At 35.8% G+C, this 12,255-nt stretch overlaps 1 protein-coding gene across 21 annotated transcripts in view; it reads left to right on the top strand.

The window, feature by feature from the left end:
* The window catches only part of Mbnl1 (muscleblind like splicing regulator 1), a 170,242-nt gene extending 158,905 nt beyond the window's left edge, over window positions 1-11,337 (top strand). For 14 of the 21 annotated variants that reach the window (XM_057757047.1, XM_057757030.1, XM_057757048.1 and 11 more), the window contains 4 exons: window positions 2,543-2,578; window positions 3,280-3,374; window positions 6,048-6,122; window positions 7,983-11,337. In XM_057757047.1, the coding sequence (XP_057613030.1) occupies window positions 2,543-2,578; window positions 3,280-3,374; window positions 6,048-6,104 (188 nt within the window). In that variant the 3' untranslated portion in view covers window positions 6,105-6,122; window positions 7,983-11,337. Of the gene's footprint in view, window positions 1-2,542; window positions 2,579-3,279; window positions 3,375-4,804; window positions 4,951-6,047; window positions 6,123-7,982 lie in introns of those variants that run through there. The other 7 variants (XM_057757042.1, XM_057757035.1, XM_057757033.1 and 4 more) reach the window with 3 other exon arrangements.
* The last annotated feature ends 918 nt before the right edge of the window (window positions 11,338-12,255 follow it).

Below are 12,255 nucleotides of genomic sequence, written 5' to 3'. Positions count from 1 at the left end.
ATTTTTATAGAATAGATGCCACAAAAATCTCTAGTCTGCCGCTTTTATTATAATCAATTTAAGTATAAATATTTATAGTTTTATTTATGCTAAAAAGACTTATAAATAATGAAAAATAAGGAAGCTATTACATACTTGAATATCAAATTTGACAATTTAATTGACTGCAAGTTTTTAATAAATAATATTCTTTAATTTTAGAATACTACAAATTACCTTTGTACTCCTTACTATAAACTTAAATAAGTAAATATAGAAATTCCAGTCAGATCTCCGGTTTTAACATTGTCTCTCTTCTTTTTATTTCTTTCTCCTTGATGTCTTTATGACTACACCTGTATTTCACTTACAAATTGTCATCCCGATCTTTATATCCACACAGATAGTTAACATTTTAACTTAAAAAATAATGTGATTACACTGACACATTGCTCAGAGCCACACCATTCTGCTGTGCAAACTTCTTTGTAGGGGAAATTGGGAATTGACAAATACATTCGCTTAAATTCTGCCTTATGCTGAAAAATGAGGGAAAATTTAAATTGACTCTTTGTGCATCGCTTTGAGTAAATCAACCAATTGGAAGTTAAGATGTTTACTATGGTCATTTCAAAACTGGTTTTTGGTTATGGTAAGAGGGTCCTACAGCACTGTCTTCATACTTGTGAGTTACTGCACCCCAGCTAGTATCTTCATCGCTGCCTTGTGTTTATTTGCTATGAATCCCTCTTGAAGCTGTGTGCATTGGTTACATTGATAATGAGGATGATAACCCAAAGAAAACTTCAATTATTTAAAAGCTAAATGCTTTAGAGAGGTGTATGAGGTCAGCTCACTTCCGGTGCCTGCAGGCTCAATTATGCATGAACTACTGTAGGCAAACTGTAGCATAATACTAAATTTAAGACCTGTAACGTGGATAATATTTTAAACCGGTTTTCACGTCCCTTAAGTAGCCTACATACTCCTTTGTTTACCTTTGTCCATTTTCTTTCCCAATCCTCCTGCCTCTAAGGTAGTACCTTCACAAAGTCTTGACCCAGTACTAAGTCTTGCTTGCTCTGTTGTCTTTAAATACATTCTTTGTTATTGGTCTGTTTTGTTGTTCTTGTTGCCCTTCACAAGTCTTTACACAGTAGTAGTAGCAAGTTACAAAGCTATTCAAATGTCTTAAATAATGCCTCCCTAGAGACTATTAGTTGCTTCCCTAGATCCCTTACTCGCTTTAACCCTGGTCTAATTGCGGTCACGGATGTATTGCAAATGTAACAGCAATGCCAGTTGAGTAATCTTCATTTCAGTTATGTTTCTCAATGGCAGTTTGTTGTGTAAAACCATTTCTGACAAGACTCAGTTGGCAGATATTTTTCTAACAAATGTTCATCCCAGATGCCACTAGTAGTTAAACAGGATGTGCCAAGATTCAGAGATTTAGATAGAAATGTAAAACCATTTTAGATTTTAAACCTTAAGGAGTCGAAAATAGTCTTGTAGAAAGAACAGTAGTTCTCCATATGTGACTGTTGCCTATACTTGGTAAATATAGATAGAGTTTCAATATTCAATTTCTATAGATAGAATTTCAATTCAATGTCAGGAGGCAGTAGGAACTATGAATGGGGCATTATATTTAGTTCTTACAGTCACACCTCTGTGCACATCAGGGCTTAAGGCTCTGCAGGTGACGTGGGCATCCTCATTATCTCGCACTCGGGTTTTTCACTGAAGTCTAATTAGCAAATTCTTGCCTGTGAGATTTTGTAAACTTTGGCAACTCTAAGAAGCTTTAAGGTCTAAGCGGAAGTCCCTCTCTTTTGCCAGATGCCTACAGGGAAACTGGTTTGAGATTCCAAAGAAATTATGCTCCCCCAAAATGCTTGTTCTTCCTTTAAATTCTACACTAAAGAAGTGAAGAGTTTTCCCTTTTTGCATACCGTTTATTTATTGCTTGCTATCCCTCTGAATAAAGTTTCTGTCTGGGTGGTCACATCCTCGTTGTGTCTGTATGGTTGCTGCCACAGTGAACAGAGAAGCAAAGCCCAGAAGTTTCAATTAGTTTCCGCTTCATGACATTGTCCAGTCAGTTTCGTGCATTGGCGTATTTAGCATTTTAATAATGAACACTATTTCTAATTACTCAGAGTGTTTAGGAGTGTTTAGTCTTAAAAAAATGCATGTGTCAGATTTGGAAGTAGCAAAGAGCTGGCAGCTGGATTAAAACAAAACATTACAGAATTTCTTCTAAATGAATTAAATAGGTTTAAATTTTCTTGAAAGTGCTCTATTTAGAAGCAGCAGTTCAGAGAAAGCAAGTATACCAGCACACAGTGAAATTGGCTCTTACTCCTCACCCGGGGCTAGTTCTAACTGACCACTGTTGCTACTGTATGGTTTGATTGTGCTGACAGTTACATGCCACTGTTCCCGTAATAACAAGTTTTCTTCTTTGTTCAAATGAATTTCCTAATTACACGTGTGATGGGATGTTTTAATTCTTTTCCCTTTTCAAATCCACCTTCCTGTTGCAATGCATGATGGGCAGGCTCAATATTGTGCATGTCACCCGCTACAAGTGTTGGTAGGTGCCAGCTTTGTTTCTTGATTATCTTAAACCTATATTGCATCTCACAGCCCCTCAAAATCCACTGCTAAGTTTAACGTTTATCTATTGGGCAAGTCCATTTCCTTTTTACTAACACCTGTCAATTAAATGCCGATTTCTATTTAATTGACATGCCCCCACACACACATAAATGTTTTCTTTCCACACAAGTTTCCTTAATCACTTAATTATTAGTGGATTTTGATTGGACTATGAGTTCTGGTATATAAAAACAAGTCTCTCATAAAAGTAATGACTGTATATTTTTATAATAGTAAATAATAAAAAAAGAACTTTTATTCAAATGGATAACTGTAATACAAAGTAAATACCTGTATTTTATTTATATTTTAATGTCTTTGAACACTATATAAAATTCTTGTTTTTTAACTTAGCAAATTAAGCCTGTTTGTATCAATTTTCTTGATTTAATGGTAACAAGCTTTTTCCCCCCCTCCCCTCTTTTTTTTTCTCTTTCATCCCTCCCTCCCCTTCTCTCCTTGGAATGTTGTCCTGCTTTGCGCTGTGATTGCATGTCACTCGCTGGTGATGATGTCCTGTCACATGGCTTCTTGCTATGATAAATACCATTGCCCAATGATCTCCTCCATGTTGCCATGGTCTCCATATTGCTACACTCTTCTGTATGTTTGCTTATATGATTTTCCCTCCGAAAGTTCCCATGGTGCACGGTGCTACGCCAGCCACTGTGTCCGCAGCAACAACATCTGCCACAAGTGTTCCCTTCGCTGCAACAGCCACAGCCAACCAGGTTTGCTAATTTACAGCTTTGTTTCTTAAAAACCAACTCTTAATAGGGCCAAGTCCAGCAGCCTTAACGCACATGGATCTCCCATTGTGCTCAGTGGGAGTCGTGTGTGTGTGTGAGCTGTAGAGGGTGCTGTCATGAGCATGGGGTTCAAAGATACCTCTTGTTGGCCTACACATTCTCTCTATGACAAGCAGCTGATTGCTTTTATGCCATTTATAAATGCTCCAAAGTGTCGCAGCTCTGTTTCTGAAGCTACTAAACTGATATTTACACAAGCAATTCTCATTTTTCTCAACCAATTGTCTTAAGTATTTTGGCCACCCAATATGGGAGCAATTACGAGGTTAATATTAAAGCGTCTGGTATATACTTTCTCAGCTCATTCCTAAATTCTTAATTTAAAAAAGGGAAAATATTTTAATGTATTCCTATGCCACAAATGACCACTCTTGTAAATAGAGTTTTGATATATAATTTTTATAGTTTAATTTTGATAAGCAGATTGCTTATTAAAATGAATTGCTTTTATGCAGCGTCTCTCAGCCTTGATTCTAGCTGCTTTAAATGGAAAAGGAAATTAAGTGCTCTCTCGCTTCCACAGTTAACCTGCATAAATATGGGACATTTAGGGAGGAAGAAAAAGAAATCACGAGTGATAAATAAGTTATGAAAGCACAGTTTAGTAGGGATGGTGGTGCATAAAAGCCACTAAACCGGGTTATGCCTGTTTCACTGGCAGAAGTTAGATGGAGCCTGGTGAGACTGAAAAGAACCTTGTCAGATGGGATCTAGCATAGTGTCCTTGGAGCAGGCAGACAAACTAAGAACCAAGAGTTACTGCTATGAGGAGCATCCGCTTTCTTTTTATTTTGTTTTTTCTTTTGTTTTTTCAATATATCATCTTCCGTTGATGAACTTTGAGCTATTAATATAGTCGTTAAAACCTTTCAAGATCATAATGCCAAAAGGATTTAATTTCAAGTTTCAGACAAGCCTTAAATAATTCTTGGCTAAGAATCATTAGTTTTTCAGACTTATCAAAATACCCTTGGATTTATACTAACACAGAAGACTCATTTACAAGAATGCTAGATTGAGCATATGTGGCATGATAGTTTGACCGAAATCTCAGTAGATGCAGTGCGGTCCATTTATGGTTTACATCAGAGATGCTGGAATCTCCTGCATATTCCATATACGACTATAGAATTGCTGGTGTAAGCACAACTATAGCAAAGCAAATTCAAAATGCCCTTGGCCACTTGGGTTGTAGGGGACACTTTACTTTTTGCATTGTGCTGTGACCATTTCATGCATAATTCCCTGGGTCTTCATACTATTACTATTCTACAACCAAAGGAAAGGGAATGGATATATATATACACACATATATTATATCTACATATACATTCATATGTATATGCCTACAGTACATTAGCAATGCTGGGAATAGCTGATGCCACAAAATGCAGCCTGCATGCATGCAGAAGTTTATAGCTGGCCCTTCATCTGCATCGAGTGGTGTTGAAGGTCCTTGGTATGTTTCGACAGCCCCATCCTTGATGCTTCTACACTGTTGGGTGCAACATCCTGCCCTGCAGCAGCAGGAACAATGGTATGAGGAGCTTCATTATGCTTGGAGCACATTTTCGTGCCATTTGCCAATGCTGTAAAATTGTGTAAAATGTCAGCTAAGAAATAAAAAATAAAAGGAACATAGTAATAGATACTCCAGACTGTGAATTATAGGTTTTAGAAGATTGACATAGTCTACGATATTTAAAATTAAAACAACAAAAGCCTTCATGTATGTGAGACCATTGTTACCCCAACTAACTCTCTGAAGTAGACTTAATGTCATTGTATAGAGTAAGTTGAAATAGTCACCAGTTAGTTGCTTTGCTCAGGTTCACACAGCCAGGAAACAAATAAGTGTTAGAACCAGTGTTTTCAGGCCTCTGCTACACTCAACCTGTGTGGTTGCCTTGCCCACATTATCAACCTTTAATTGGGGGTTGAAGAAGAATCAAGTCACATGTTTGATTTCGTATAGAAAAAAGTAACCTCTGTGTTGGTTTCTCATTGTATTTTCTCCGAAGTTCTCTGAGTCCCTGCCTATTTAAAATGCAATGGCATGTGTAGCTGAGGTTCCAAAGTCAGCTCATGAACAAACCTATTCTCTTTCCCACTTATTTTTTGAACCACGTTTTTATAATTCACACCTGGTATATTTAATTAGGGTCAAAAGTTAAACACTTTGATCTGAATGAAAATGTTAGAAATTTGGTTGCACAAACTTAGGCAAGACATTATTTTATTCTTGATTTCAGTATCATTGCTAAGTATTTGAAACCACAAGGGTGTGTGTGTGTGCGTGTGTGTGTAGGCCAACAAAAAGGGCTTCTTTTAATAACTGCTCTGCATGAATTTTTGGTAGCTATACTTCTCTTACTTTCCAAGTACTGGTAACATCCTTAGAGTAGTACTTAATGCGAAGATTACAAGCAGTGAGGTGCTTCTCTGGCATTTGCATTTATATTAACTTTATATCATGTTGACCCAATGAGGTCTGAATCTCACTGTTTTGTATAAATTTAATATTAAGATGTTTTCATCTCTCGGTGGTTGGCTTGCTTGCATGGATCATTCATTAAATAATTTTTTATTTGCTAGATACCCATAATATCTGCCGAACATCTGACTAGCCACAAGTATGTTACCCAGATGTAGAGTTGTCGTCACAAAATGGTAAGTTTATTATGCAGTATAATCATTTAGTGTTTGTGGTTGGAATATGTTAATACTTAAAATGCAAAGGATAAATATTTAGGGGTATTTTAATTGATATTGCAAATAAGTACAAGCATGAATAAAATATGGGAAAGGCCCTTAGAAGACAAAAACATGAGTTAGCATTTGATGCAATTTTCTGCTAGGCCTACAGACCAGTTATTCTTTTCTGTATGGAGCATGCAGCTTCTGCTGCAACTCACCCACTGTAGTGTGAAAACACGTAGAGAATGCAGAAATAAGTAGATGTGGACCGTACCTCAAGAAAACTCTTCAAAAGCCGGCGGGCAGTGGTGGCGCACGCCTTTAATCCCAGCACTCGGGAGGCAGAGGCAGGCGGATCTCTGTGAGTTCGAGGCCAGCCTGGTCTACAAGAGCTAGTTCCAGGACAGGAACCAAAAAAAGCTACAGAGAAACCCTGTTTTGAAAATAAAAAAAAAAACAAAAAACAAAAAAAAAAGACCTCTTCAAATTAGACAGTGAACTAGATTTGGCTCATAGGCAGTCATTTGGTGACTGCGTATAAGTCATTAATTTTATTTTAACTATTATTTCACTCATTCCTATATGATAATACATACCCACCTGTATCATCTATCACTGAGTACAGGAACAGTAGGGAACAATGAATCTAAGTCAAATAACTTTATATACATATATGTATATAGACACACACATATATATATACATACATGTACAGATATTTTTATCAGTTAAATAGTAGTTCAAGACAGCTAGCTTAGTGATACAGAATTCTGAATATGTTATTGTTCCTCACAAGGGTTTGACATCTTGTGTTTGCTTTCTGTGACATTGTTTTCAATACTTGGAAAATTTGCTATTTTTCCTTACTAAAGTACATGTTTATTCAGCATATACAACTTAAATTAGATCATGTACACAGAAGCATGACAGGTACTTATATTTGTACATTTACAAAGAACCATTTAAAACTCAGTCTGGTCAGCAGAAGGTTCTTTTGTTGCTTTCCTGCATTTATTTGGTCGCAGACATATTGGCAAGTGAGGTTTTGTACTGCTTTTCTGTAAGTTACCCCATCAATGATGTAAATGATTTCAGAACTGTGTGCTAACACAAGAGGTCTTTGAACGAGTGTCCTGTGAGGCAGAGGTCCAGGGCTCCTCTTCTCAATAGTCAGAGAAGGCATTTGGACAGTGAAGGTCTTGTATGGAGGGGAGAGTAAGGACCTGGCTGAAGGGATAGGGTCAGGACTTCATGGTGCTTAGAAAACCAGGCAAGAAGAATCCACACCAAGAGCCAGACACAGGTAGATCCCAGACTAGCAAGAACGGTGGGCAGAGTATGAGATCCATTTAAGGAAGAAATGAACTGAGACTTTGAGGAGCCTGCAAAAGATGCGTTGCAGTCAACAGTTATTTAAGTTGATTTTTCTCCATTTTGTAAGCTCTCTCAAAGCAGTTCTGTCCAGGTATGGTGGTACACACCTTCAATACCAGCACTGGGCACTCGAAAAAATGTGTGAGTTTCTATATGCTCAAGGCTGGTCTATTATAATGAGCTCCAGGCTCGGCATTATACTCAGTGAGACCCTATCTAAAAATGGAAGAATGGGTGGGAAATAAAGTGCAGTTCCTTCGTAGTTGCTCAGAGGCGTGGAGTCAGGACATTACTTTGTTCATGATAAGTTTAGAAGAAGTTGTCAACATGGTGTCTGTGTGTTTGTGTATGTATGTATGTGTGTGTTTGTGTGTATGTGTGATGTATATTAACTATATACTGAAATGTTTTCAACAATTAATGTGTTTTAACAAAGACTATCTCTTTTTTCGATTGTAGATCATCAAAGAGGAAAGGACAGTGTGCTTGGTTAGAGTAAGGACAACGTCATTAGCCATATTGTATATACCGTCAAGCAACACACACACAAATCCCTCAGCCACAAGACATCCACATATTGCATGTTAACCAGAAGAAAAGACAACATGGGAACTTGCTGCACACTGTTGCCTACACACTTTGTACATTCAATTGGTATTTGTGCTGAGGTGATATTCCTATCTAAAAGAACAACATTGTCTTTCTTTTGTAGCACAGAGTTATGCATTAAAATATGCATACATAATTAGTTTCCTATATATTCATGCCATCTTGAAAAGACAGACTATGGTGTAACCATGATTCTATTATGTATTGGTACGTCTGTAGACCAAGATATAATTTTTTAAAAAATGAGTTTATTTCTTTCAAGGTTTACAAGTAACAAAGGTGCACCTTGTATTTAAAGTTGCCATTAGAGCTGAGAGCGCGCATGCACAGTCTTTTGTTTAAGAGTAATATTTTTACTGTAATAGATTGTAAGACGTGGTGAGGGAGGGATCTGACAGAGATGAATGTGCCAAGCAAAACCACAACTGTGTATATTTTAAAGCACATCATGGCTTTAAGTACCATGTTGTTAAGGATTCTCATGAAGTGCCATAGACTGTACATCAAATTAGAGTATTATTTCTTCAGTGTTATTATTTTCAGAGCCACATTTTGTTGCTTATTTGCTAGTACTAATCAATCAAAGGGCACCATTCTTCTTTTCTTTTTTTGTTTTTGAAACCAAAGCTGTCTCAGAAATGGCCAATTTAACTCTACAGTAACAATAGACGGCACAACACAAACTCAGTACAGATAAACTTTCACATACTGGAGATATATATAATAGATATATAAAATTATTTTAATGCATTGTAGTGTAATATTTATGCATACTCTACTATATAACATGTTATTCAAAAGGGATATGCCATTTCTGAGACACAATAACAAAAAATGTTTGAGGAAATTATTTTGCTTCTATTTATAGCCTCTGTCAAAAGTCAAAAGACTATAAATGCTTTGCAGAAATGGTTTCACGTTTGCTTCAATGCTTCATCACAGTCACGTTCAAAATAGTGACTCTAAACAAAGAGAACAGCACTGTCATCAGATGCATGAAAACCAAAATATGAAAATGGGAAATGTTTAATTAACCTAGTAATTGGGTGGGTTAAGTACATGGGTGAATTTTATATGTGATTCTTTTGTTCAGATTAACTGCTTATAGCCTTAGAAAGCCTTTTAAAAATTTTAAAAATAGATGTGCATTCAGTTTTTAAGAATGGATTCATCCAAAGGAATTCCCCTTTTTTGTGGTTTGGATGTTGCAGCTCGTAAAGGATATTTTTGCTCTGTTCAGCAATTCTAAAATCGCTGAGTAGGGGCCAGGTCACTGGCAGATCTAGTGTGGAATGGGAGAAGTGAGAGTTCCGTTATAGAACTTTCCATACTTCCAAGTTTACTGCAAGTTTTTATGCTTGAGAGAGATGCTTTCTAATATAAGACTGATGTGTTGATTTATTGATTGTACTGTACATCTATTAAAGCCTTAGATTATTACATTACGGGTTGGAACCCATACCAATGTAATTTCAATCGTGTTAAGAGAGTAATGGTGACTTCACATGTTATTGTAGTTAGTTACATTATAGAATATTACTTATTTTTCTTGTTAAAATGTAGTTTTTCATTTCCTACATTTATTAGATTTTCATTTTCTATTAACATTGAATACCATTTCATTTATAGACTATTGTTTTATTAGATTTTACCAATGAATTTTTCAAAATACAAAAAAATTAAAGTAGTTTTTCCTTCATAACATACTCAGTTTTAAATTACATGTAGTGTCATATGAATATCCGTATTATTAACTAAATGATTTATATTTTACTGATTTAATATTACAGTGTAAGAATGTCAGTCATTGTTCTTGTCTAGTTTTCATTAAAAGAACAAAGATCTTTTATATGGATATCTTATAAATATATAATCATTGCTAAGTAAGAAGTTAAGTTGTTGCTATGGCAACAATCCTGGCAGACAATTGAGTAATATTTTGATGATTTATTTTGTTTGTAATTAGTTATTATGAGAAGATCTAGATCCTAGATATTAGAATAAAATTTATTTTCTACTGTATCCATTTCAAATGTTAAAGTATTGTTTAATATTTTTGAAATCCCTGAATATCAGGCCTTGTTATAAATAAGCTGCATAATCAATAAATAGAACAAGGGACTTTTTGTTGATAATCCAAATACTCAAAGTTTACGTAATGAGAATTTTAGCGTGTGTGCAAACTCTTGAGGGTTGATGATGCTGCAGTTGAGCATGTTGGAAAGTCTAGAGAGAAAGGTTGACTTTTTGCACTTCTGTATATAGTCAAAAGAGAGAAACCTGTATAATAGCAAGATCTTATTTTGAATAAAAACGTCTATAATTACAAGGAGTTTTGTTAAGGCTAATGAGATGACAGACTGAGCAAAATTGCTTGCGAAAGTGGCACAGACTTAGCACTCCATACCCTTCAGACACGTTGCTTTGCTTTTTTTGTGGACAGCTTGTAGTTTGCCAGGATTTTTCAGCTGGAAAGATTTGCCATCCTTCCAAGATCTCATGACTGACAAAACTCCATTGGGCCAAATCTGCCTGAAGATCATTACCAAAAATAGCAGGTACTTCAGCCATTAAGGTGAAATCATGGATCAGATATTCCTTACATTGTTTTCAAAACTACTGCATGTTTAAAACTTCAACAAAAAGAGAGAAAGAACTATGCTAAGGACATATATTATTCAAATCGGTTTCTGCCAATTTCAATGGTTTATTGTTCACAAAATGAAATCTTCAAAACAAGTATTGACTTTCACAAAATTTAAACCATAAACAGGCAAACCAAACAGCACACTTGTAGTTGTTACGTGATTGTTTTTTAATTGCTGTAGATTTTGTTCTTTCCGCGGGTGAAAAAAGAAGTTCAAATTTCACAGTTTTAATTTTCAACTCGAAAGTACTCAAAAGAGCAAAATGTGACAATGGCCACTTGATTAATGACTTGGTTGCCCAGCCTTTACTCCAGCTGGCTGCTGATGTTGCCCTTACCAGCAACCTGACCACTTTCATCTGCCGAAAGGACAATGTGCTTGGTTTTACTATTATGTAATCACAACTTACTTTCTGCTTGTAGTTGCTTACAATTATGTATTTTGTCTAGGGCTGCAATTTGTTTTATGCTTATTTTATTATTACTGCAGTAGTTGACTTTGCTGTATGGAAAAATAAAGTGAAATTGCCCTAATAAAACTTCTCTTTCTTAAGTACATATGTGTATCTGAGATTGAGTAGTGAATTATTTCTCTGCATTTCACATACATTACATACACCGTAATGAACATAGGTATAAATTGTCTGGTTTCAAAGGATTGCAGCGAAGGCAGCTAATGCTTTCTGACACATCATCTCTCGATGCTGAGAATCTAAACCAAAGAGATAACTGATATTTTCCAAGTGTTTTTTAAAATCTCTCAGCCCACTTTTCCTGGCTCTACTAACTTAAATGGTATATGAGGGAAATATATGAAAGTTAAAAAAAACAGCAACAACAAAGATTTTTAATTCTAGATCTTTCTGTGAAGAAATGCAATTTACTTGTCTGATTCCTATTGACGAGCTCTGAGAGACAAATTTGTCAATAAGATTGCACTCTATTCAGAAGGACACATAGGTTAAACAGCTGGTTGAGCCACACTTTGCATACCTCCTCAGTGTGTGTGTGTGTGTGTGTGTGAGAGAGAGACAGAGACAGAGAGAGAGAGAGAGAGAGAGAGAGAGAGAGAGAGAGAGAGAGATCGTGTGACTGTGTTTGAATTTGTTGAGCAATAAATTCAAGTCTTTACAGCTAGTGATATGTGGTATCCCTTACCTGATAGCTGTGAAGAACTAAGTTATAATATGAAGAAACTGTATTTCATCATTCAGTTTTATTATATGTTTGTTCTGCTCCTTAGTATTAGTCAAAGGCTGCACACTTCTCATTTGAAATTTCATTTCTTTTATTCTCCAAAACTTCTTTCAGGAATAATGATGATGATAAATGCCTTGTTTATTGTTGACTTATTGCTAACAGTTCTGTTAGTGATGTGAGTTCTCAACATATGCAACCATTTTGTGTGACATTCATCAAAGAGAGAAAGCTCTACAATTTTTCTGAGTGCCATAAAAAAAACAAAAAACAAAAAAC

Source organism: Chionomys nivalis, chromosome 24 (assembly GCF_950005125.1).
Source record: "Chionomys nivalis chromosome 24, mChiNiv1.1, whole genome shotgun sequence".
Classification (NCBI taxonomy): domain Eukaryota; kingdom Metazoa; phylum Chordata; class Mammalia; order Rodentia; family Cricetidae; genus Chionomys; species Chionomys nivalis.
This window is presented reverse-complemented; position numbering and strand designations above follow the sequence as displayed.